Raw genomic sequence first — 25,620 nt, 5'->3', positions numbered from 1 at the left:
CTAAATAGGAGAACCTGGGGAAACCACGCAGAAATCCAGGCATTTCCAGTTCTTGAGAGCCAAAGCGGCAGCAAAATGCATGCAAACTTCGTGCTGCTGCACGAAGGGAAAACAAACCCAGTGCCTCCCACAAATTCAGGTTTATTAAAATAATCCCGGTATATTTTCTCTTTCTTTGTTCTTTTAGGCAATGGGTTTTGGGGCTTTTTAGTGGTTTTTATGGTTGTTTTGTTTTGTTTTCAGACCCTGAGTCTGAAGGTACTGGTTCTGCCCAGAACAGTTCATTTCCAAAAAGCAGTGAAACTAGGAAAGGTGCTTCCAAGAAAAACGTGGCCTAGGAGACACATGCAGCTGGGTTCCACAGTTCCAGTCCCCCTCCCAAAGGCTCAAGATATTTCTGTACTTGCAGCACAGGACTAGGAATCAGGGTGAACGCAAACTGGTTTGCTGGCTTTTCTTCTGCCAGAGATACAGAGCGGAGCTTTCCTGTTCCTCGGTTTCTTTTGTGTGGTAGCAGGGGTAATTGCAAGTGCTAAGAAAGTGATCAAAAATATCCATAAGCCTTCTTATAGTGATTAAAAATATCCATAAGCCTTACCATAAGGTAAACTCAAGACAATTGCTGCTGCCTCTATTTATCTGTCTTTTGAGTTGCTCACAAGGTGATCCTTCGCAAATGCTGGCGCTGACAAATCCAGCAGATACATACAGCAGCCCCAGAAGTATGTGTGGGCATTTGTGAGTATTGATGTGGGCACTTGCCTCCCAGATTCTCATCTGCATGGGAAATAGATGGTTTGACAGGAACAGATCCTGTCTCAGCTTGGCCAGTCCCAGCTGTCTCTTACTAAAGAGTCACAGAGACCAGGAATGCTCAGGCAAGAGGTAATTCCTCAGATTTGCTGGATGTAAATTTGGGAGAAACATGGTAACTCATAGCTTGTACTGCTGGAACTCCCTCAAGATCCAAACCACAGGCTCTGTTCTCCTGTGTGCTGCTACCAGTGGGGCAGAGTGGGGAAATTCATTCTGAGTTTTTGGAGAAAACTTCAAATCTCACAGTAAGTAAGTAAGTAAGTGCTAGGTAGTGTTAGGTAACAAAAAAACCACAAACAAATCCCAAACCCAAAGAAAGGGCTCAAACCTGATCTCAGCAATTCTTTCCATTCGATTCTCTCCTCGCTCCTTTCATCCTGTGAAAGCTCACCCGGCTCTAACATTCTCTGTCCACACAGTAACTCTTTCCAGCCTTGGTCAGTGTCAGAGCCACACACTCAGCTTTGGCTGGACAACCTTCAGCTTCCACAGTCCACTTCCTCAGACTGTTCGCTCCCAACTCTTCCTACCTGCAGTCACAAGATTTTAGTAGAGCAAAACATCAACCTGATTTACCGTGATTCATTTATGATTAATATTTCAAGATAAAGTTACAGCAGAAGCATTAAGTCCATTTCCACAGGAGGCAGAAGAAACATGGCTAAAAGTTAAATGAAGATCTGGAGAAGTGAATCAGAACGATCTAGAAACAACTGATCCAATTTCTGAGACAGCAATAGGAACCTAATGCTGTGCTTGATAAACAGAAAATGCTAACTACCAAGAAAACTGAAGGAAAAGTGGCTAAAAGTCTTGCAGAGCACGACGACAGCAATTACAGGAAGCAGTCCAGTACATGTTACAATGCACTGAATTGCTCTGGGTGGAATAAGCTGTTCTGCAGAAACCATTGAAGCATATTAAGATTTCTCAGAGGTGATTTCAACAAAGAATGATGTAAGGTTAAAACTCACCCTGTGCGGCACCTCTTGCAAGACAGCTGGACTTTCAAGAGGAAGCAGCTCCTCGTGAATGCGAGCTTGCTTTTCCAGGGTTCCTGGCCTACAGCTGAGATGCCACAGGTTACATCATGCACTTCCCACTCTGAAGCCAAAAATCCAAACACAGCACTCCTTTAGAACCCTGACAGACAGCCGTGGATTCTGGGGATACGGGATACAGTGAAAAATGGCACCAAGACACCGAGAACAGTGCAGTGCTGGCTGGCAGAAGCAGCATCCCTTTGCCAGAAAATGCCATTCTGCAGCCAAGTTAGTGCTTTAGAGAATTTTACTGCCATGCAATAAAAAAAGTACTCTAGTGGTGGAATGAAGAAAAAAATCTCCAAACCCTGTCCAGAGTACCAGGGGGAATATCCACAGCAATACAGCAAAATAAATGGGAACTTCAGAAAAAAACAGAGACATTAAAACCAGTCCAGATGAACAACCACTGTCTATTAGGACAATGCCTGCACAAAAGGACTCTGGTGCGGAGCCTTAATTGAGGATACAGTTTTTAATAACCCCTTTGAAGTGCTATAAACCAACTAAACCCAAGCACACTTTCATTTTCTAGACAGATTTTAAGACAGCTGAGTGAGAGTCTCAAGCACGTACTCAGTTGTCAGAGTTGCCTTTGCCCATCTTAGCAAGGACAGAGCAGATGTGGCCAGCACAGGGCAGAGCCACCCCAAGTCCTGCCCGAGCCCCTCTGGCCACACTCCCTGCTGATCATGCGGACCCCTAACAGGCTCCAGCCAGGCCTTTTTGGTGCTTGGTTTGTGAACTCTTCCGATCAAATGCGAAGGAACCCTCTAGTGCCCTGGACCTGGTGATATTTTCTGGGCTGGAATGCAACTTCCCACACAAACGGCAGGCCAGGTTGGTTTGTTTTGGTTCTTTTTCTAGGATGTGCCTTACACAGGTGATGTTCCCTACAGCTGAGCACTGGGATGCCAACAGCACCAATACAGAAAACCACCGTGGGACAGAGCAGCAGAAGAAGCTCCCTCCAGCCTTGCCAGAGATGTAACAGGAGCACCCTCAGTGCCATGCCTGGTGAGTGCAGTGGAGCTGGCAGGCTGACCCATAAACATTCTGCACTTACCTTTCAACAGAGTCAGTACGGACACAGAACAAATCCCTCTTGCAGTCGAGATGCCTTGAGGCGTGCCTGTATCTTCTGCCAAGGGTCCTGGAGCAGCCAGAGCAGAGTAGGGTTTCTACCATGCTGCAAGCAAGGAATAACATTTATTCAGAAGAAAATAAAAGGAGGCACCTCTTCCCATCCCTTTTCTTAAAAATAAAAAAAAAATTTAAATCATGCATTAGAACTTTTTTAACCTTTCATTCATGCTTTACACAGTATAAATGATGAGCACTCATCTTTTAGCCTGAATTTGCATCAGCTCCTCAGGCTGGCTAACCTCAGCAAGACCAAGACCATCAGAATCGCTGAATTGTGGAAGGGGCCTTCAAGCTCACCCCATTCCACCCCCGGCCCTGGGCAGGGACAGCTTCCACTATCCCAGGATGTTCCAAGCCCCGTCCAACCTGGCCTTGGGCACTTCCAGGGACACAGGGGCAGCCACAGCTTCTCTGGGGAACCTGTGCCACGGCCTCACCACCCTCGCAGGGAAAAATTTCTTCCCGACATTTAATCTAAAGCTGCCTCCCTTGTCCATCGCTACATGTCCTTGTGAGAAATCCCTCTCCCTTAGGCCATACGCGGCTTGTACAGCCCACCCCAGATAAGTGCTCCAGGGGCTCTCGGGCCACACGAGCGCTCCGGGCCCTTTGCCGGGCTTGTCCCGAGCGCCGGGAACCCCCGACTCCCCCGGGACTGTGTCCAGCCAGGCCCGGCCCTCACCATCCGCACTCTCCGGGGAGCTCGGAGCCCTTCCGCCCCGGGTCCGCGGCGACGCTGGCGGCCGCAGCTGCGGCGGGAGGCAGGGAAGGAGGCACGGCGGCAGCGCCCGCGGCGGCGCGGGGGTGGCAGCGCTGGTACTCACTGCGCAGCAGGACGGGGCCGCTGTCCTCGGCACTGAACCCCAGGTGCGGGTGTCGCCCACGGGGCGCCCGCAGCCGGCGCACATGAACACCATGGGCGTGGGGGCCGCGTCCGCCCGCCGCTCCCGCTGCTGCTGGGCCCGGCCGGCGCCCGGCTGCAGCAGCGACAGCGAGCGCTCCAGCTCCGGGCACAGCGCCATCGCGTCCCGGCCGCCCGCCCGCCGACGGGCCGGCAGCGAGCCCGACAGCGCCTTGGAGTCGCCCGCCGAGAAGGCGGCAGTGACGGCGGACACCGCCCCGGGACCGCCCCGGAACTGCTCCCGTTTTTTCTTCCTCTTTTTTTTTTTTTTTTTTTTTTTTTTTTTTTTTTTTTTTTTTTTTCCCCCTCTTCCTTCTGTCAAACAAAGAGGAAAGATGTCTCGAATACACCTGCAGCAGAGCCTTGGTCCGGCCGCGGCTATAGGGTCCAAACCGGGCGAACTCGGCGAGGTTCGGCGGGGCTTGTTCGGTTCGACCCCGTTCCAGTCGGCTAAACGCGGTTGGGTTCGGCTGTTATCGGTTGCACTCGGCCATTTTCGGCCGTTCAGCTCAACTCGGCCGATCTCGGCTATGCTCGGCTCTTTTCGGCTGTTCGGAAATCCTCGGGTGTTTTCGGCTCTTCGGCTACACTCGGATCTAATCGGCACAGCTCGGCTATGACTGGATTCAGTCGCTTAGATTCCGCTCTTCGGGACAGCTCGGCACGGTCGAACCGCACTCGGTGCCGCTCCCCGCGCTCCCGCAGCTCCGCTCGTCTCCCTGAGGGCGGCGCGGGCCGGGCCGAGGCGCCGCACGGGCAAGCGGGGCCGGCTCCCTTTAAACACGCAGCGCTCGGTGTTTTCCTGCTGCCGAGTCCCGCGGGCGGCCCGGCCATCGCACGGACACGGCCGGGAGCGTGGAATCGAACAGGAGCTCCCGGGCAGTGACCGCATTCGGGCACTAAGACCCAGCTTCCAGCCCGGGGCTCCTCGGGGCCGGGCACGGGGCAGAGCTGCAGTACCGCGCTGTGTCCACAGGGCGGCAGCGCTGGGGCCCGGCCCGGGGCTCCCCGCCCGTCGGGGACACGCAGAAAGGGACCCCCCAAAGAGAACGTGCACAGAAACCCCCTAAAAGAAACGCCCCGAAAGACACCCGGCCACCGCTTCAAAGACAACCCCTGCCACCAAGCAAATTCAAACCAAAAAAACCCCCTCTGTTTTAAGCTCTATTCCATGATTTCTTCTACATTTCTTATTTTTATATTGATCATGACCATGTCTTTTTTCTAGTCATATCTATGGATATCATATATAGACTATTGTAATAATATAAGTAACGAGTAATATTATAGATTGTATTTATGTATATTCATTATATCATTTTTCATATTTATATTTCTGTTTTTATTATATCTATTCATATTTTTATATTTCTGTACTTATTTTTCAAAATTCGTGTCTATTTCTGTATGTTTAAAACTCTGTTAATTCATTAACCTAACACAACAGCACCCCAATTAAGCAGAATTACATTAGCCTGGTTTTCTAAGGGGGAAAGTGGTTTTAAATTAAAATAATATTGGTATATTTTCTCTTTCTCTGTTCTTTGGGGTGGGTTTTTTTATAATGTTATTTGGTTTGTTTTGGATTTCTTTGTTACTAAACAATGAGAGCTACAAAATCAAAAGTCTACTTTGTTTTCTTGCTACCTGTGAAATACACCTTGACTTCAAGTTACTGCTGCTGATCCTGTAAATGGCTACAATGAGAATTGTTAGGGGGTAAAAAGGAAAAAAAAAAAAAGAAGGCCCCTTGGTCTTTAGAGCTTTCTCTGTTCAGGATTTCTAATTTAGCAGAAAATACAGAGATTTCTCTAACTGTACTCTCAATTCTATCCGGACGTGCAGTGGATGTGGATTTCATTTGTCACCTCCTCTGTTCCCACCAGCCAAAATTCCACATACTTGGGCTATAAATAAGTAAGGAAAAAAAAAAAGGCCACAAAGAAAACATGAAAAAAAAAAAATTGAAATAAAATTTCAAGTAAGACACAAAAAAAAAAAAAAAAAAAAAAAAAAAAAGAAGAAAAAGGAAAAGAAAAAGGAAACATGAAGAAAAAGGAAACGTGAAGAAAAAGGAAAAAGGAAAAATTTACAAAGGAAAAATTAAAATAAAAAAATTAGAAAGAAAAAATAGACCACATCCCTTATAACATCTACATACAAAATAAAACTACACAGTAAATTATTAAAAACCACCTTAAAGCCACTAAACAGAAAAAAATTTTAAAAATTAAAAACTGCATCTAACAAAACACCCAAAGCTCCACCAGGCAAGCTGGCCTTACCAATCTGAACCCTTACATACAAAAACAAAACCCCAATAATACCTTTCAGAAGTCTATTTTTAAAAGCTACTTAACTTAATTCTACCTCAAATACAAACAAATCCATCCATTATCTTCTCTCCAAACCCAAATGACACAAAATAAATACCAAAAAATAAAACAAAACACTACATAGCACCAAAGAATGTAATATTGTATGAAAACCACGTATATATCTTCATTTAGGAAATAACATAGCTATTTATATTCTCTCTATTTAACTGTACCTATATATAAGTGCGTATATTTGTTTATAATATATGATTTTTGAGCATTAAGCTGATGCTACAAAAGAAAATACAAAATGCCCTAAAATGATATTAGAATACGATATCCTCTATCATCCTCCCCCGAGTTCTCTCTGGACTATATTGTCTAACACAAAGAAACCATTTTTTTGCTTTTTTAAACGAGCATCCCATTTGTTAGCCAGAACTGCTGCACCTCCTGCAACGATCGCGCTCCTCCCCCGGCGGGCAGGGGCGGCCCCGCGCTGGGCAGAGAGCGCCGGGCCGGGCAGAGAGCTCCGAGCCGCGGCTCCCGCCCGCCGGCCCGGCACGGCTCGCCTGGAGGACCGAGAGAAGGACAGAACAGATAAGAAGCACAAACAGATTAAAGGACAGAGTAACACGGAAGGAATATCAGGGAGGACCTGGGCCAGAATGAGACAATGAGGGGCAGCGAGCAGGGCTGAGCAGTAAACACACACAATTTTTATTTCTTTCATATAGATCTTATTTTCTTACATTTTTCAAGCCTTTTATTTTTTAAATTTATATATAGAAAAGTTACATTTGTAGTTCCAATTCCTGTAAAATTTCTTGTATTCTAAAATCTTGTATATAATAGATCCATTTTTTATTTGAAAATCAAGTTCTATACAAATCAATATTATACATACAAAAATGAGAAACTTTACAGTTTTTAATGCATAAATGAATATGAGCAGAAATTCTGTATTTATTTTAGGTCTGATGATGTCCACAGTTGCACAAGCATAGTGTGACAGTAATAACATTACCATTTATATTTAATACTAGGATATTTTGAATGGCAATATATAGCAAACCAAGTATGTCTCATAATCTGCTATTCAAAGAAAACTAATAATAAGCTGAAACAAATCATTTTTCTAACACAGTAGGCCCATGAAAGCAAAACTGACTGAAGAACACAGGGTTTTCTTACTGAGGCAGAGCAAGGTGTTACTACCTGCCTAGAAGAAATTCATATTAATCCTCTAAAAAGTACAGAAAAACAGTATTTCTTTTAAATTCAAAACACGATCAGACCGTTATTTGTCACATTGGCAATATTCACTGTTTTTCAAGTATTATGTTCGAGTTGATTTAATACATTTTTCACAACATACACAAACAAATATTCAGAATGCCTAAGTACCTTCCCCTGCCTTGGCACAGATTCTCCTCAGAAGCAGCCAGGACTCAGAGATATTGTAATTGCTCACCAGAGAGCATTGCCATGTCACTGTCACTAAAAAAGCAATCTTGGCCAACTTCCTGTGCCCCAGACTCACCTTAAGAGTTTTCCATGTGTTTTATATAAAACAAAAATATTTGAAGTTGTTTATTGGAATTGTTTTGAAATACAAAACAGAATAAAATGCCTAAGTGCTTAAGCATCTTAAGCATTAATTTGAATAGTTTTGTATGGCACATATGAAATATCTCAGTTCTACATAGCACAGCTGCAAGAAACCACATGATAATTTTCTTAGAGAAGAGGAATGGAATGAATTTTTTCCTTGTTTATTCCTATCAATGGAATATTGAGCACAAGAACATAGTGTATAAAATGTATTGGTCTCCTTGCACATGAAAATGTTGGAAAGACCGGCATACATCCTTAAAGGTGGCTGTGGATTAGACTTGATGAACTACCTCTGCCAGCCTTCCCCCCTCAGCATTTTCTCTAGTATGGTTAAGAGGGGGACGTACATACAGTGCTCCAGGTATGACCAGAGGATATCAGGAAGTGCAGTAGTGCTAAGACACTTAATTTAAACAAAAAATAAATTGGATTTCAGCTTTTGAGGTCACTTTATCTGGCAGTAGTGCAGTAGGCTTCCTGAGGGTGCTGTTCTACTGTAGAACCAACTTAGAGCCTCCCATTAGCTATTCAAGAGCAGTTCAAACAGGATGCAGCCCTTGTTGCTGAGATGCATCCAGAATGCTGGGCTCAGTGTTGTTGGTGAAGGTTAGAGTTGTTAGTGAAGTTGTGTTTTCCACAGTGTTATCTGCTTGCTTGAACATCATTTCCCTGTAGTTACTAGTTTCCTGCTTGTGCATGAAATCAATGCATCAATTTACTTCCTGACTTCCTAAGCTTAATTTGCTTTTTATTTAAACCAAAAGAGAGTGCAAATCAATTCAAAATTGTTCTGCAGCTGCTGAATAATTCTCCATATAATGTCTTTACCAATGGTGAGGGGCACCATCATGGAGCTGCTTATAGGAACTGGATTTCATCTCACTGAGTGAACGGCGAAGGATGCTGTATCAGCCCCTGGATATTAACACTGTGGGAAAAGGGAAGATCTTTCAACTCCAGTCTTTCTTAAAAGATGCACTACATAAAATGTTCCAGCTATATAAAGGACAGACAACAGGGGCTACAGCAGAAGTGGAGCAGGGAGCTGTGTGCGTCAGAAAGATAAAAGAAAGAGGTGCAGTAGTGGCCAAGGATGGGCCGCTAGCCCCTCTCACGGCAGGTCCAGTGCCTCCTGCAGCCTCAGCCTCACCTGAGATGCCACCTCAGCAGCCCCGCCCCGGCCAACTCCAGCACCCGCCACCAGCACGTCTCGCCCCGCTGCCCCTCAGAGGAAAGGGGCTGCCGAGCAGCGGACCCGCTCTGGGCCATGTCCCAAATCCCCTATGCTTACTTTAGCCCTGGTTCTCCTCCACTTCAACCCTTTGTCAATCCTTCCCTGCCCCTGCCCCTTCCCCTACATTATTCCCTATCAATTCCCTGATCCTCGACACCTTATTAACACAGCGATGGAAAAATGTGAGCCCAGAGGTCCCATAAGAAAGTGCAAGATGTACTGAACAGTGTTTCTGGAAGGCACCCACATCATTATTTAAAGGTGTGGCTCAATTAAGGAGCAATACCAATAAAGCCCACAGACGAAAAGCCTAGGGTTTTTTTCTTTTAAAAAAACATTCTATCTAAAGTATGGTTCAGTATTCAGGTGAGTTCAGCCTGCTGCTTTCTGTTGAAAAAGGACTAAGTCTACGCTCTAAGACATAAGGAGAAGTTCAATATATTAAGGAGGTGGAACACATGGTATCATTTTCCCACTGAATGTTTGCCATGGGAGAAGCTTCTCTCTGCCCCAGGAGCTGCAAGGAATTTGGGTAGGTGAATGACATCCGAGAATCGCTGTAAATTCAAAGGCAGAAAGAGAAGATCTACCATTAAAGGCAAAAAAAAGGGAAAGGTTTCAGAAAACATCTCTGTGGTCTCATTAATAATTATTTCCAATTCTCCAGTGAGAAGAGGAACCTGCAGCAATTAAGGCCGCATTGTCCACAGTAGCGAGTGCTCAGCACACATCCAGAGAGGCAGTTCCAGTATCTAAAATAAAAAAAGAAGACAAAGTTGATTTATTTTGTTTTAAAGTTACTTTAAGTTCATTTAAGAACAGGGAAAGAAGAGAAACTACACAGACTTTCAATGTAATGCTCTAAAAGCAGCAAGAGATTCAGTCTTATATACTGAATGTTAAAAATCACATGCATAATTACAGAACACTTTATAGTTAAAAACATATTTCAAAAAACCAGCTCTGACAGTGTACTTCCAACCGCTATCAAATAACTATTTCATGTCTATATCTATGTATATATATGTAAAAACATGATCATTTTCAGTAACTGGCATACATTTTAAGCCTGCTTTAATGCACAGGTGCTTTTCTGCCACAGGCATTCCCATCTTTTTTAAACCTAAATACAGTTTTGGAAAGCTGAGTTTCATGAGAACTGGCTCATATATTGATTATTCTTTACTTGGAGTTTCCCTTGACACCAAAAACAGTGGGTAAACCCAGTCAGGGTGTCCTTGAAGGACCATAAAATCCCAGCTATCCAATCTCAAATTCCCTCAGGATTGGTCCATTGAAGCTTTTCAGGGTCAATTTAGCAAACTTAAGGTTTTGGCAATTTTTAGGATCAAAACAAGAAGAAACCTGTGAAAAAAGAAACAACTAAAGCCGGCTAAAAGTGATCCCTGTTCATAACTCATTAAAAAGGAGGCAGGATTGATTCACTACTCATAAAGCCATCTTGCCAAGATCAGAGTGCTCTGCCCACCGAGGACACAGCAACCAGCAGGGACCTTTCTCCTGCTCTCCAGCAGAGACCTCCTCCCTTCACACCCAGGGAACTGCAGCCACTCAGGGAACACCAGCTTAGTCCTAGGCTGGCAACAGGAAAGGCACAAGGAATATTTTTAAGTCATTCCAACCTCATTGCTGTCCAGTCCTGGGAGAATGCACTTCCCACCACTCTTAGAATTTTCTTCCCAGTCCCTTCCAGCTTTGGAAGGTTTCTGGGGGAGCCAGGATTATCAGTGCGGTTCAGAAGCTGCACATAACTCAAGCATTTCCTTGGGAGCATGGAGCTTCCCTTGTGTGTTTCTTTATCCCACATACTCTCCCCAATTATCCACAACCTAGCAAGAAAAAACAGGGAAAAGAAGAAAGACCAATTAATTCTGACAAAAAGGAGTGTTGATTATCCCTACACACTTCCAGGTGAAAAAACATTTCTGCCACTCTAAAAAATCCGCTTGATATTGTCTCAATTCAATGATTGTTATTTAAACATTGTAGTAAGAATCGTAAGGGCACAATGCTTGGAATTGTCAAAACCAGCTCAGCTTGGCTACTTCATGGAATTTCACACCCAGGGAACTGAGTGGTCCCAGATTTAAATGCCACATTTGATATAAATCTGATTGGAATTTGCTACTGTTTGGCTGCTAAGCTTTTCCAATAGCTGTGGAGTCAAGCTTTTCCATGTCACATCTGGTGTCACCCTTGAGAAAACCCCGCTCTGAAGGCTTTGGTTTAAAGAGGCTGCACTTCATGTTACAGACAGAATTCCTTTAGGATTTGGCATTTCCTGCACTTTCAAATACATTAAAAGAATGAAATGCAGAGTGCTGAGCCTCAATTATTCCCAGTCTCCTCACATCTCTTTCCTCAGCTCCACATGGATTTGTGCCTCCTCTGAAGGTCTGGAAAGGAATTTGGGAATCACCTTCAGTTTCTTTGTTTCCAGTTTTTTCTCTGAGGTGTCCCAAAAGGCAAAACAAGAAAAAAAAACCCCGTAATGGCACAAAATCCCAGCCCCACCCAAAATGCACCTCCTCACACCAAACCTTGGGAGAATCCATGGTGGTTCCAACACTGCTCCAATCCCACCTTGAGCTGATCTTCTGGGGTGCACTGCCTAATCCACATCTGAGCCTGGACAGTCCAAAGCCTGCAGGAAAAGAGGAGGCAAATGAAAGGGAGAAGGGAAAAAATGGAGTTTTGTGTTTTTCCTCTGGCACGAGATTGAAGGGCAGAATGGAGAGGGTTCATGGAAAAGAAGTCCCAAAGACTGCTTAATTCCCAGCAATTAGTGCTGCTGAAGTTGAATCCAAGACGACAAATCCACTGGGATCAAATGGGAGTGGCTGACAGGATGGGTTATAACACAGACCTGCAAAGCTGGAGCCTTCTTTCTTCTCTGGGGCCTTCTTTCTTCTCTGGGGCCCTCCCAGAAATTCTTCATGTCCGGATGTGCTCCCAGTCTCCCTGCTGGGGAGGATGGACTTGGATATCCCAGGTTACTGGTGAGGCACAAACAATAAAGTTATGCAATTATCAAAGTGGTTTTTTTCCCCAAGGAAATGACATATTCTCGGAAACTGAGATAACCTATCCCATGGCTTTCTCCAGGAAGAGTCACAGTTGGATATGGTCTCCCATAAAGGATTCCATATGGGCATAGCTTTTGCTTGGAGCTTGGCTGAATTCCTCAGCAATGCCAGGGAATGTGGGCATTTGACGTTTTCGTCAGATTTGGCTCATTTGCCTTTTTTGGCCCTCTTTCCTTCTCTCAACCTTCCCACTGGATTGTGGTCTCCAAGGAATATGAAAATCCCATTTGATACCTGTTCTTCTAGACAATTTTTGCATGATTCCTGTACAAATTGAGGTGCCTCATTAGGATGCTTTTCCCTACCATTTGCAAGCAGTTTTATCTGCCAGTCCAAGCCCTACATTAGCTGGGCTCTTCCCAGATTTCTGAGCTTCACAGGGCAGGAGATTGATTTGCCTGGGGAATTAAATGCTCCTCTGATAACATCTCCATGTTTGACAGCTGATCCCTGTGCTGAAAGGATTCCTCTTTCTTCCCTTCAGACAATTCCAATGAGAGCTCACTGCTCTCATCTGGGAACAGATTCCAGTCTGTACCCTTTTAGAGAGTTTCCCTCCAGTCTTCCCTGCTAGGATCCTGCTCAGGAATCTATGGGGTACAAATTTAGCAATTAATTCTTCTCACCCCTGCCTGGTTCTAATTCCAAAGGATTTTGTGTCTGCCTTACCTGGCTGGAGTCTGCTTCCTGCTTCAGAAAAAGAAGTGTTTCCAGTTTCTGAGCATTTGTCTCATTCAGACAGAAGAGCTTATAAAACCCAACTTGAAAGAAAACTGTGTGATTTGATATTTCTTATAATCAAAAACCTGTAAGCATTTATGTCCTGTTAAATTCTATTTAAGCAAAACAACATTCTCTGCTAAATCAAGAATCAAAAAATGAGGCATTCAGTTTTGAATATCTCTTCCAGCTCATTTTACTCATTGTAGATAGAACCAGTTTTGTTCTCTTCTGAAGCTGATTTCTCTTTTAAAAAAACAAAACCAAAACAACAACAATCACAAAAAAAAAAAAAAAAAAAAAAAAAAAAAAAAAAAAAAACCAAAAAACCCAACAAAACAAAACACCCCCTAGCATTTTTTGTTATTATTTTTACTTGTATTTTATAAAGCCATCCACCTTGGGCAAAACCCACTTTTGCTGTGCTGACAAAATCCCATTATCACAACTTTGATACAAGACCTTTACAATGGGGAAATATATAGTTACTATGATTCCCTCTCTTACCTCCATGACATCACATCAATCAAACGGATTCATAATCCATTGCACCAGCTGCCGAATTACCAGCTCCAGGGGCACAAGACACAGGGACTTCAGGATCTGTATGGGGAATGTCTGGATCACGATGCCAAGGAATTCAGAGGACTGCTCAAGAGCACCTCTAGTGACAGCTGGCAACACCTGTACTGTGAAAGAGGAAGAAAGTCCTGTGATAAAAAATACGCAAGTCTGATGACAGGGAACAGTTCTGGGGCAGACTGTTCACAGAAGGCAAAGGCTTTGTCACTGAGCATGACACCTGAAGTCAGGGATGCATAAGGGTGACAGACGTAGGCTGTAGTGACACGCAACATGATTATTAGCAATATGACTGCCTAAGATTATGATTTTTCAGACAAGCACAGATGATAGGAACAGACCGAGTTTGGGCAGACATTTTGGAAATGCGAGTTTAACTCTGTTAGTCTTTATTTGAGTGGATACAAACAGTTGGGGAAAAGAAAAGGAAAGTTTCTGGAAAGAAAATTTAGAACATTAGCTCAAACATCCCTGTCAGGGAGGCCTTAGTCTTCAATTTCATGTTTTACATAAGGTTTTCCTGACAGATATTGTTTCGTTGGGTTTTGTTTGTTTGAGATTCTTTTCTATGCTCTCGCTACCAAACAGTGGACCAGAAATGCAAATGACCACTTACGGCTAGGAAAAAAAAAAATGGTGCAAGGAAGAGAGATTCAGAACCATTAGGAACTAGAGAAATCTTCAAAAATAGAAGGACCTGACAGGAGGTATGTCCTTCCTCAGAAGACACATGCAATCAGGATGCTTAAACTGACAATTAAGAAAAGGAAAAGGGGCAGGAGAGTTTAGAAAACTCAGAAAAGCCAATAAGTGTTGAAAAGCACACAGTTTTGGTCATATACACAAACTTTTGTATTTTCCTAACTATAAACAGCATTCATCAAAACACAAGAACAGTTTAACATCCTTGCAAGAGCAAATTCCAGATATCTGCTACAATGGTACATTTAACTCTTATTTTTGAATAAAGTAGCAGTGTAGCTTGAAAAGTGAAAATATATTCTAGTAACAGAAAAACATTTTAAAGGTATCATACCAGCAATCGTGTTTTACTACCTACTAGAAAAGGCTAAGAACCAATCCAAAATAACTATTCTGAAAAAGGGGAAGGACAACATCCCTCAAAATGTGGAAGTTATGGTGAGATTCAGAAAAACAAGACACGGTTGCAAACTGTCATATTAAAACACAATACAGCAGGCCAGAAACATGGCTTGGGGAAAACAACTTGCAGACAGGAAAAGAACTGGTGACTTGTTTTCCAGCCATATCAGGGACTGTAAGATCTATCAAAGAATTCATAAGGCAAGCAGATGGTCAAAACTTTAAGGGGGCACCAGAAGTGATTGTCACACCCATTTTAATTCAGACACACTTGGAAAAGTTTCTGTGCCACAAATTTCCTTTACATGTGTTACAGAATATTTTACACTGAAATATCTGTAGAACAGATTATAGAAAGGATTAAGCCATCAAAATGAATCACGAGTCATTAGGCCATAAGGTATCCCCTCAAATGCTCGACTTGAGGGTGAAATAACAAGCATAGCACTTGTGATGTTTTACCTCTGTACTAGGAGACTGGATAGTACCATAGAGAACATGATTTTTCATTAAGATTTTCAGAAAGCTCCAGGCTTATAAATCCTATGTCCGCTCCAGGCATGCTAGTACAAGTATACTAGTCGAGCTAGCTAGAAGAATTTGCACATACATGAGTAGTAAGTAATAAATGTACATAAAACATCAGCACAGTTTTGCAAAGGAAATTCATGTCCGACAAATCCTTTAGAACTATTTGGAATTATCAGTGAACATACAGACATGAGAAATTCACCTGATGTACTGTATTTGGATTTCTAGAACCCGTTCAGTACAAACACTCAAAGACTTCATCTATGTTGTGTGGGACAACAGGAACGGTTCTCTCCTAGAGAAGCAACTCATTAAAAGGCTAAAAGAAATGGAATAAATGGCCAGTGCATAGCTGAGTAAAAATTGCCAGTAGACTCAGGCAAAGATCTCTGATTAGCTCTACAAAACCCTACTTAGAGAGGATTTGAAAAAGTCAGGTGAATAGCAAGGCAAGAGTTTTCTACCAATGTCTTCCTGAAGTAGTTAAAAATTGCCCCTATAGCATTGCTGCAGGGGTTAACAATAGTGCGGGAACAAACAGTAAAGCTGCTGATGCATTTCAAGGTGAATAACGCAAAAAATAAAAACAAAAGGCGAAAAGGGGATGGGCATTCAAACTTTGAACATTAAACTTTGAATACTGAACACTATACATTGTCATAACAGAGAACTGTTACGACCAAAATGGGATCTTGATAATTAATAGGTTTAAAAGCTCATTGCTCAAAAGTCAGATAGAAGATTTCGAAATACTTTCAAAACAATAGAAAACATAGGAGGGGGGGGGAAGAAATCACATTACAATTAATCCACAGTGCTCCTCCATCTTGAATATGGTGTATAATGCAAACCTCTACCTCTCTGAAAAGAGGTAACAGTATGACAAAAGGTAAGAAAAGATATGCATGTATGAAATAACATACAGATCAGCTGCTATATAAAACAGACTCTGCTTCTTCAACCAGAATGCAAATTGGGAAAAGCATGACAAAGTTCAGCAGTTATCACCGAAGTGGTATTATTCGTCATTTTCCATAACAGAAGTCTTAAGAGGTATCAAATTGCATTAGTAACTACCAGGTTTAAACATACTCTCTCTCATCTCTCTCTTTCTTTATGCAGCACCTGGACATTGTAAAATTCTCTTTTCCATCAGATATAGTGAATGCTAAAACTCAGTATAGCTTACAAAATCACTTGGACAATGATAGATGACATGTGCAAAGACATGACCTCTGGCTCATGAAATTTATCAGCCATAGGTCACAATAAGCACCAGAAAAATAATCCAGGGCTGTCGTGCACAATGGACCAGAGACTGAACTCCTTTTGACTATGATAACTCCTTTAACGAACACCATCAGTGCTTCCTTGCTTATTAACTACTGTATTTTAATGTAAGCATGCTTTTTTAAAAAGATCATAATGTCTTCATTTTATGACCCTAGAGATCTGTGGCACATTACAACTACAGTTAAAAACACCTCAGGTGCCTTGTTTTGTACACAAAAGACCTCCTCCTGAGGAATAAATGAGATGTATGGATACCTTCTGCCATTAAATTCAATGCCTCACAGATGTGCTCCACTTCATTTGAATTGCATCTGGAGCTTCGTATAATTCTCAAACTTATTTCCATAAACAGAACCTAAGAATCATATCTGAGATCTTTAACCACAAGTAACTTCAGAACAAAATGCTGCTGCTGTACATTTCCTTCAACTTAGTGTCCTATTTCCAATTCCAGTTCTGGCTAATTAGGAAGAAACCTCTTAGACAAGTATTCTAAGAACCACTGTTGACATTTTGTTCAAAGAAATTGGTAATAAGAATCACTCAGTCGAGCCTGTCCCTTCATTTCCTCATGCTCAAGTGTTCTTCCAAGTATTCCAAAGAAATATAGTCAAAAGCATTAAAAATAGTAAAACCAAACTCATTCACTCCACAGCTTAATCACACTTCTTTGACTAATGTTTAGATTTTACTAAGGTGTGTTAAAAGTATTTCAAGGGTTCCCCAAGTCTGCTATGACTAGAATTCCTGTGAATGCAGACAAACCTGGACACATAGTTTCAGTTCACACACTAACCTCACAGAATGTCGCATGTCAGAATGCACCAGGCAGTTCAGCGACTCACTACATAGCTGGGCACATTCTGGTAGATAACATGAGAGCTACACACACTGGTGCAATCACACAAGTGCAGCAATTAGGATAAACAGATTTTAGATATTCATTACAGAACATGTTTTCATGAGCTTCTAAAGCCATCCTCAACTAAACTTGTCAGATTGAAAAACAGTCACTGACATAAAAAGTAATGCTCAGTCTGTTTTAAAGTTTTAACTGCATCTTACCAAAAGGATGAAAGCATTCTGTGCCTTTTTTCTCCCCATCTCTCCAACTCCCATTGCACATCTCTTACTGATTAACAGTTGTACTGCTACAGGAGAAGCCCATTATCACAGTAGCTGGGATAACATAAGTCATATTACTCAGGTCAAACTAACAGAGCACATGAACAGCAGACCTTTAAACTGTCAACATTTACTGGTAGTATCATTGTGTAACATTTGTGTTTGGAGATATAAAAATGTGATATGAAAACTCACAAAAGAAAAAGATAGGCCTATATGCTTGTTAAAAAAATGGCTCAAAAAGCATACTTGGATAATGCTTTTTGTATTTATGGAAGTGAAATATACACATTGAAAATACTTCTTTGTAATGATCATTTTTGTTATGACAGTGCGAAAAAATTATCACAAATTGAAGCCTGGAAAATACTAGAGATTATAAGAATCAGTATACTAGAGAGCATAAGCATCAGCCTCAGCTATTTAGAAGAGAGTTTCATTCAAGACTATAAATCATTGGGATGGCAGTCAAGGCTGATCTTTGATTATAGCAGAAAAGCTTAACTATTTTTAAAGTTCTTGTTCTTTAGCTACATCTCACATTTCATCCTAGAGTCTTTGTGTACTTTAAAACATGCAATCTCTTTTCTAGGTTTAACTAGTACTTACTAGGGCTACATTAAGCTAATGTACGCAGGTAAAACTATGGGATTTTTAGCTCAACGATTACAGCACTAAGCCCTTTTCATAAATATTTTATCTACAGTCAAAACTCTTGAGGAATCTAAAGTCTACTGGGCCACAAACAGAAAAGATTTGAAATAAAGAGCCACTTATACCAAAAATTCAACAAATACGCTAGCCCTAGTTAACAGTGCAGTTTGCTTTCGAAGGGGTCAGCCCTAGTTAATAGTTGGGTTTTGAATGGGTCAGACATTCTTCATGAGCCAGCCTTCAGCCACTGCACTCAGCTTTAGGTCGTGAGCACGTACTGGGCAGCAGCCCTGCTAAGGACATCTGCCGCAGCTTACATCACCTTCAGTCTGCCAGCTACCAGTTTAGAGTCTACAAAGTTATTTTTCTTGGGGCTACCTGAGGTCTTAGATGCACAAAATCCGGACATGTAGGAGTGAAAGCCGTAAAGGAAAGAGCCCGTGTCCACATACCTCTTCACCACAAAGTCCCTGCCTACAGCTCTCTCTTCTCTGTGTCTCCGTGTCTCTTCTCCGTGTTGTCTCATCTCTCCAGTCAGGGCTCAAGAGCTACTTGGTAAGAGCAGTTCGCAGTTACAACAGAAGTATCTGTAACGGCTGCATTTTATCAGCTTTACAAAAAGCCTCCAAAGAGATTTCTATTAAACAAAAGGGCACAATGCAACAGGCCACACAGCGTACCACACCGGATACTGGGCTCCGAGTATGTCCCAACTTATTTTTAGCTCCGTATTTCTAAGGGGAAAGAAAACCGAACAATCATTTTTCTCTAGTGAAATTAAAGCACAAAACAGCCACATAGTCGAGGTCCAGCCTCACTTCCCCACGTGAACAGTCGCTTACAGGTCTGCAAGGCAAAAGCCTGGGGGGACAAGGTCACTGGCCTCTGCAGCATTCTTCAGGCGAGACCGCGTCCTACCTATTTCGGAGGCGTGTATGAAGAGCAGCTCAGTCCCTGTAAACGAAAACGAAGAGTAACCAGCAGTGAGGAAGCGCTGACGGTCGCTCTGTGCTCCAGCGGCCTTTGGGAGCCCCACGGAGAGCCGCGGCGCACGGCTCGGCCCGCTGCGGAGCAGGGCGCGGCTGGAGCGGGCCCGCAGCCCCCGGCCAGCGCCTCCCGAGGGGAGGGGGCGAGGCGGGGGGAAGGGGAAGTGGGAGTGCGCTGCAGCACCCGGGCGGCTGCGCGGGGCAGCCCCGGAACTCCTGAGCAGGAAACTCCTTTTTTGGATTGCGGAAATTCCATAAAAGGCGTGAAGGAAATGCCAAATATGGTCATCGCTGTTCCGGCTATTGAGGGGGTGGTGCTTCTGTTCAGCCGGGACCGCCCCCGGCGCGCTCTCGGCCCTGGCGCGGCGCCGCGAGTGCTGGAGCCAGGCGGAGGGGGCGCCTCCTCCGAGCACAGCCGGGCGGCCCCTTCTGTTGTTAGTGGTCAGATCTGAACTGGGCTTTAAATCACAAGCAGCCGAGGTTTATTTCCGAGCAAATGAGTCTTCTGCGCGTGACGGTAAAGGCGAGTGGTCTTCGCTTCCTTCCCCGCTGCTGCACTTTCTACAGGAGGGAGGGTTTTCCCGGCCAGTGACAACACCTGCTGTTTCCTTGGGAACAATCTCCTTGAAACCGACTCATCCTACTAATTGGGCTAGAAGGAAACTTTTTAAGAATCAGAAATCCTGGATTCGGGCCAACAGCAAACGAAAGATCTTGCAGAAAATGTATGGGCAATGCTTTCTCATAAAGCATATTTTTTCCCCTGAAATCTGATTTTGTTTTATGGGACAAAGGCCATGAAAATAGTGGATGCAGAATACCCCATGCATTTATTTCCTTTATGTTATGCTAGCAAGGGTGCACTGGCCTTCATTCCTGTATAGCCAAGCACTACTGCCTGACTTGCACTTCACACAATGCACCAAAGAGAACCTGTCCTGGTTTTGCCTCTTTGGGCATGGAAATTACCATCACTGCTCATTTCAAAGTACTCTGGAGAACCTGGGGCACCCTCGGGCTCATCAGGCTTTGTTTGAGATCCTACTTGGTCAGTTTTTAGCACAATCAAAATTCCAGAAGGCTAGATCAGGAGTTAACAGAGATGAGCTTGAAAAGACATCAACATCTAGTTGATGGAGAGTGTGCTGATCTTCCCTGTGGTATCCAGTGACAGGACACAACACACAGGAGTATCTCAAAGCTACATTAGGAAATGTTCAGACTTCACATTAGGAAACATTTCTTGACCGAGGGGGTAGTCAAATGGAACAGGGTTCCTAAAGAAGTGTTCAGTGCCTCAAGCCTATCAGTATTAAAGAGACATTTGTACATTGTAATATATGTATCCTCAATAGCAGTTGAACTAGATGTTCATTGTAGGCCCTGGATCCCTTCCAACTGAGCTATTCTATACATCTGAACAGAGCAGTGCTCACAGATCAGAATAACCTGACTCCAACTATTATTTTGTTCTTGACTTTGGGAAACAGATTTAGGCAAAATTTTTATCATTACCTGTACATAATGTTGTTTGCCTCCTTCTTTGAAGCACTGCGTTTGGAGACCCTTCATTGTCTTGTCTCCCATAAGGGGAATTCTGTGACTTCTGACATGGATTATATGCTCAGGTAGTCTGAAGCCATGTATGCAACTTGCCAGTCAACCTGCCTTGAACAGAGGCCAGAGTCCCTTGGGTTGAAAAGAGTTAGCACCTTTTTCTGAAAAAACCCAGCTGCAAAGTCCCCGTTTGCAGCTTGCAGAAGCACATCCAGCACTGCAGGCACAAGCCAGCACAAAGCTGCACAGGCCTTTCCCCACAGCTTGTCCCTGTCCTGTCTGAGAGATAACAGAAGGGGATTTACCAACTGGTAAGCTCTTGGGTATCTTCTAGAATTGATGCCATTTGCCAGAGGTAGTCTTCATACCTGAGGAGAAGGACTAGAATTGGGACTTCAGCAGATTGCCCTTCCTAGCCAGTACAGTCAACTTTGGTAAGCAGTAAGGCACACTGGCAGTATCTGGCAGAGATTGCTAGGCAATTTACACTGTGCTAGGTGCATTCATCAAGACCATTTTCTGCCAGCTAGTCACAACCTTAAATGTAAGTATCTTGTAGAGAGCCTACCTAAAAGAAGAAGCATCAGAACCCTCTTCTGTACCTGCACCACCAGCTCTCACAGATCCAATTTCCTCTGAATTCCATCTGCAATGGTCACATAACCCCTGAAACGCATTTCAAGCCACCAGGGAGGGAAGCATTTTCTCCTATAAGTACTGAAACACCTGTAATAAAGGGTATCAGGTCCACACACTCATATGCCCTATGTTGTGTCAAGAAGGAACTTATGGCAACCCTCAGCTGACCAGGGCTATCTTCCGTCAACAAACCATTATTTCTGAGCTTACTGTATTTCCAGTCTAGAAACTGCTCTATTATTTTGACATCTAGTAAGATTTCTGACTACCTGTGAACACACCTGAGATTCCAATTTTCTAACTTTAATTTCAGCACTAGAATTGTTTTTCTGTCTAAGGTTAGCTCTGGAAAAGGCAGAAGACAGTAACTGTGGCTACTTCAAAAGAGCTGGTGATGCACCTAATGCAAGGACATGAGTGTGCCATCCATGCTTTTTGCAAGCAACTGGACATAAGATTGATTGCCTCTCCCTTCTTTAAACAAGTTTTTTTTTTTCCAGAAGACAAGTGGTATGTGTGGCTTTGAAGCTGTGGTGCAGTCTTCCTAAATAGTGATTTCAAAGAAAGTGTAAGTCTGCACAATTTGATGTTTTATTTATTTTTTTCTGAAGGGTATTGTACACCAAATATCCCAATGGCAGGAAAGCGCATTCAATGTGTTTAGAAGCCAAACAGTCACTTTCATTTGAACAAACACAATTACAAAGTAAAAATAAACCACAAAATAATGAACTGCATGTTCATAACATACAAAAATTGCTGCCTACTCAGTAGGTAACTACAACATTCCAACTCTCGAATATATATATATATATATATATATATGTAAAAATTTACATTTTTGTAACAAAAATAGACTTTGAGAAGTGGGGGGTGGGGGGTGTTGGGGTTTTGTTTGTTTGTTTCCCTTACATTCCATCCCCTGGTCCTTTCTCTTGCTCCTGTCCCCACCCATTCCCTGCTCTTCCATACATTCTTTGAGTAGCATCCCTTCCACTTTTAAGGCAAGATGCAAAGCATCCACTCACACAAATGCATGACGTCAGCAAGGCTTCACAAAAAGGCACCAAGACTTGTAACTTTTAAAACAAAACTTTTGCCACATGTGAGAGTCTCATCAGGTGATATTTACATAGCATCACTCCAACATGCTCAAATACAGTAAATGCTGTTCCCAAAGAAGTTTGAAACGCATTATAGCATTGTCACTGAAATAGTATTGACACTTACAAAATATGGCCCTGCAAACTCCAAATTATATAATATGAATATGCAAAGATTTTTTCAACATCAATAGTACCTAAAGGAAAGCAAAACCATGGCACATGTACAATTTACATCAGCTAGATACTTAATCAAAAGTCCTTTCTTCCTAATAAAAGACTATTTTTTACAGGGAAAAAGATATTGAACTTATATCCACAGTCCATGCAAATTAAGTCATTCAACAGAGGTGGAAAACTTAAGCAGCAGTTGATTCAGGCAGCTGATGTTTAAACTAAATAGCCTTGCAACATATGGTGTTGTGGGAGTAATTGGAGACCCCATATCTGATAATACCAATGGAAAAGATGAATTCTCCTGTTCAAGAAGGTAGTCTCAGCAGATCTCAATTGTCCTTGGAGAAAAGGCTGAGTTTATATCTGAAAGTGCTGAGGTCATCTGTGAGCTGAAATTGTTGACGACTCCTGGAGATGAGAAGGAGGTGGCCACTTGGGTCTGAAAAGTGGCAGTGCCGGAGGGGTAAGTGGTTGCTATAGAAGGCGATGGGAATGTGGTGTGTGCAGGGGAGGGATAGGAAGAGGGAGCAGGAGAAGAATACACTGTGCGCACTGGGGAGGGATAAGTGGTGGTGATGGAGGAAGGGTAGGATGTAGTCACAGAGGATGAATAGGCAGGAACTGGAGAGGCAGTTGAGGCTGGAGCTGCCTTTTCCACTTTCTTGTCCTTCTGCCTAAGGTGGATTTTAGTGTGCCTCTTCCGCTCATCACTTCTGGCAAACTTTCTGCCACAAATGTCACAAGCAAATGGCTTCTCTCCTGTGTGTGTGCGGATGTGCGTAGTCAAGTGGTCACTCCTGCTGAAGTTCCGCATGCAAATGCGGCACTGGAAAGGTTTCTGTCCCGTGTGGATGCGTATATGCCGCGTTAGCTCATCAGATCGTGAAAACCTCCGGTCACAGGACTCTACTGGGCAGGCATAGGGACGCTCATGGGGAGGTGTCTTGCTGGGACGGTTTGGGTATTTCCTCATCCTGCTGGGCTTGATCAGCTGGGACTGATAATTAGTGTTGAGGGTCTTCAACTCTTGGGAGCCAGTCTGCGTAGCAAATGCCTTAATAGTGGACAGTGGTGTGAGGGAAGGCTGCTGTGCTCTGGTCTCAAGGGCCGGGAAGGGCTTCTGATCAGCTGGAACAAGATTGAGCTCACCTTGTTGCTGAGGGAACAAGTAGTCCGGGATCATTGGCACCTGAAAATTTGTTTTAGCAGTTGGATAAGCTGGAGGTGGATACTGTATGGGGGCTCCAGAGGGGTTGGGGAAGGACTGGGTCTGGGATTCAGGGAAAATGTCAGAGCTGGGATTGGGAAACGTTGGTGCAGCTGAGTAAATTGGATTGTTCTCGCTGGCTTGGACAGAACAGCTCAGTGGGGAGCTCTGCGAGGAGGATGGTGATGATGAAGTAGGCGTAGAGGTGGGAGGTGCATTAGCCATGCCCACCAGCCCACTGACGAGGCTGAAGAGAGGCTCTGGCCATAGAGGGTTGCTGCTGTTGGGGGCCGGCTCTAAGGAGAAGCGCCCCGTGTAAGTTATCGGTGGCAGTCGCGTCGTTTGGTTGGGATAGCTGGTTTCTGGCAGGGTTTTCTCGTTGTTCAGGGGGATTTCGGGAAAAGTGTCTGCAAAGAGAGGAACAGCAATTAATTCCAGCAGCCACTGCAGCTGCTGCCGGTGCTTTGCGAGCCAACCCTCTCACAGCGCAGCCCCAGATTCTGGTTAATTACTAACTGAGCGTATCATATTGCAGCGTCGCTGGCAGGTCTCCAGCCGCAGCTAGTCCGGAGCCGCTGACGCACACAGGAGAATCCCCCCACACGGCCGCCGAGACTGAGGCGACGCTGCAGCGCGGAATTCCCGCAGGCGTCACTGCCCCCGCTGCAGACCGGGACTCCCCGCCCGCCTGGGCGAGGTCAGAGCGCTTACCTGCCGCGAGGTGCTCGAAGTGCTGCTCTCCGGGCTCCCCGGCGGCGCCGAAGCCCGCACTCTCGGGTGCCCCGGATGGGGCAAGGAACTGCGAGCCCCCTCCGCTGAGCAGCATCATCTCCTCCAGCTTGGGATAGTGAGTGTCCATGGCGGGGGGCGAGTGCGGGAAGGCGCCAAAGGGGTCGGAGATCTGCAGCGGGGGCAGGAGCTGCATCTCTGCCTTGGCCGCGGCCATGAAGGCGCCGGGCTCCGACTCTGACGGGTGATGGCGCTGCCGCCGCGGGCCCGGTGGACGGGCCGGCTGCGGCGAGGCGGCCGTCGCCTGCTCTGTGCCCCGCGCAGCTGTCGCCCCGGCGCTGCCCGCTGAAAGCGCTCGGCTCCCCGCCCGGGGCTCCCCCCGGCTCTGCCCGCTGGAAGCGCTCGGCTCCCCGCCCGCCCCGGCACCGCCTCTATATATCGGGTCTCACCGGCCGCAGCCCACCCCAGCCCTGACGTACATGGCCATATATGGAAAGCAGGAAGCCCTTATTTGGATGCGGGCCGGAGGACCCCTCCTGGCGTCAGAGCCTGGCACCGGGGAAAGCCGGGCTGGGGGGTCCCGCCCGCCCCGGGCTGAGGGCCCCACGCCCGGTGCGGTTCTGACCCCCGCCATGGGCAGCGCGGCCGCAGCGCGGTCGCAGCATCGCCGGTCCCGGGAATGGCGTCCCTGGCCCCCGCCAGCCCCGGCCAGCCCGCCGGAAGCCCCCGCCATACTTTCCATATTAGGAAACAACCTTATAAGTCTCGATTCCGGCGGACTCTTCCTGCTCCTTATATGGCGATTCCGGCCCCGGGTGGGGGGGGCGCAGACCCAGTCTGCAGCCGGGCGCGCGCCCGCCCGCCCCCAGGCAACAGGAGCACGCGGAAGCCCCGGGCTGCGGAAGAGCGAAGCTGCTGCCCGGACAGGTGGCACAGGAGCCTCGGGGAGCAGCCGCCAGACCCCAGGGTCGCCGCCGTTTTTTCGTGGGCAGAGCTCCCCCTCGCCCCCATCCGCTTTGCTCAGCTCGCAC

General features: G+C 44.9%; 2 protein-coding genes across 11 annotated transcripts; both read right to left on the bottom strand.

Annotated features, from left to right (window-relative positions):
- Nucleotides 1-1,206: 1,206 nt before the first annotated feature.
- On the bottom strand, nucleotides 1,207-19,393 carry LOC134559277 (uncharacterized). Of its 10 annotated transcripts, none has more exons than XM_063413890.1 (9): nucleotides 19,110-19,392; nucleotides 18,644-18,742; nucleotides 11,963-13,591; nucleotides 11,637-11,740; nucleotides 10,719-10,925; nucleotides 3,564-9,827; nucleotides 2,926-3,048; nucleotides 1,791-1,884; nucleotides 1,207-1,346 (listed from the first exon to the last, which is right to left on the bottom strand). In XM_063413890.1, the coding sequence occupies exons 6-9, from the start codon at nucleotides 4,025-4,027 to the stop codon at nucleotides 1,296-1,298; spliced, it is 732 nt and encodes a 243-aa protein (XP_063269960.1). In that variant the 5' UTR covers nucleotides 4,028-9,827; nucleotides 10,719-10,925; nucleotides 11,637-11,740; nucleotides 11,963-13,591; nucleotides 18,644-18,742; nucleotides 19,110-19,392; the 3' UTR covers nucleotides 1,207-1,295. The 10 variants fall into 10 exon arrangements, with proteins under 10 accessions (XP_063269960.1, XP_063269963.1, XP_063269958.1 ...); XM_063413893.1 differs by having other exon boundaries at nucleotides 11,963-13,586; XM_063413888.1 differs by having other exon boundaries at nucleotides 18,644-18,739.
- A 2,553-nt stretch (nucleotides 19,394-21,946) lies between these two features.
- EGR1 (early growth response 1) lies at nucleotides 21,947-25,020 on the bottom strand. Its single transcript, XM_063413546.1, has 2 exons — nucleotides 24,572-25,020; nucleotides 21,947-24,267 (listed from the first exon to the last, which is right to left on the bottom strand). Exons 1-2 carry the CDS (start codon nucleotides 24,804-24,806, stop codon nucleotides 22,973-22,975), a joined length of 1,530 nt encoding a protein of 509 aa, XP_063269616.1. The 5' UTR covers nucleotides 24,807-25,020; the 3' UTR covers nucleotides 21,947-22,972.
- Nucleotides 25,021-25,620: the final 600 nt, after the last annotated feature.

Source organism: Prinia subflava, chromosome 16, assembly GCF_021018805.1.
Source record: "Prinia subflava isolate CZ2003 ecotype Zambia chromosome 16, Cam_Psub_1.2, whole genome shotgun sequence".
Classification (NCBI taxonomy): Eukaryota; Metazoa; Chordata; class Aves; order Passeriformes; family Cisticolidae; genus Prinia; species Prinia subflava.
Note: the sequence above shows the minus strand (reverse complement) of the source record. Positions and strands in the feature narration are given on the sequence as shown.

What these genes read in the sequence shown, in the direction of transcription:
- EGR1 (XM_063413546.1), bottom strand. Translation starts at nt 24,806, where the DNA reads ATGGCCGCGGCCAAGGCAGAGATGCAGCTCCTGCCCCCGCTGCAGATC. An exon ending in CTTCGAGCACCTCGCGGCAG is followed by an intron (nt 24,268 to 24,571) that starts GTAAGCGCTCTG and finishes CTCTCTTTGCAG; the next exon opens with ACACTTTTCCCGAAATCCCC.
- LOC134559277 (XM_063413894.1), bottom strand. Translation starts at nt 4,027, where the DNA reads ATGGCGCTGTGCCCGGAGCTGGAGCGCTCGCTGTCGCTGCTGCAGCCG. An exon ending in CCCTGGAGCACTTATCTGGG is followed by an intron (nt 3,049 to 3,563) that starts GTGGGCTGTACA and finishes CCTTGCTTGCAG; the next exon opens with CATGGTAGAAACCCTACTCT. An exon ending in CGTACTGACTCTGTTGAAAG is followed by an intron (nt 1,885 to 2,925) that starts GTAAGTGCAGAA and finishes GTGGCATCTCAG; the next exon opens with CTGTAGGCCAGGAACCCTGG.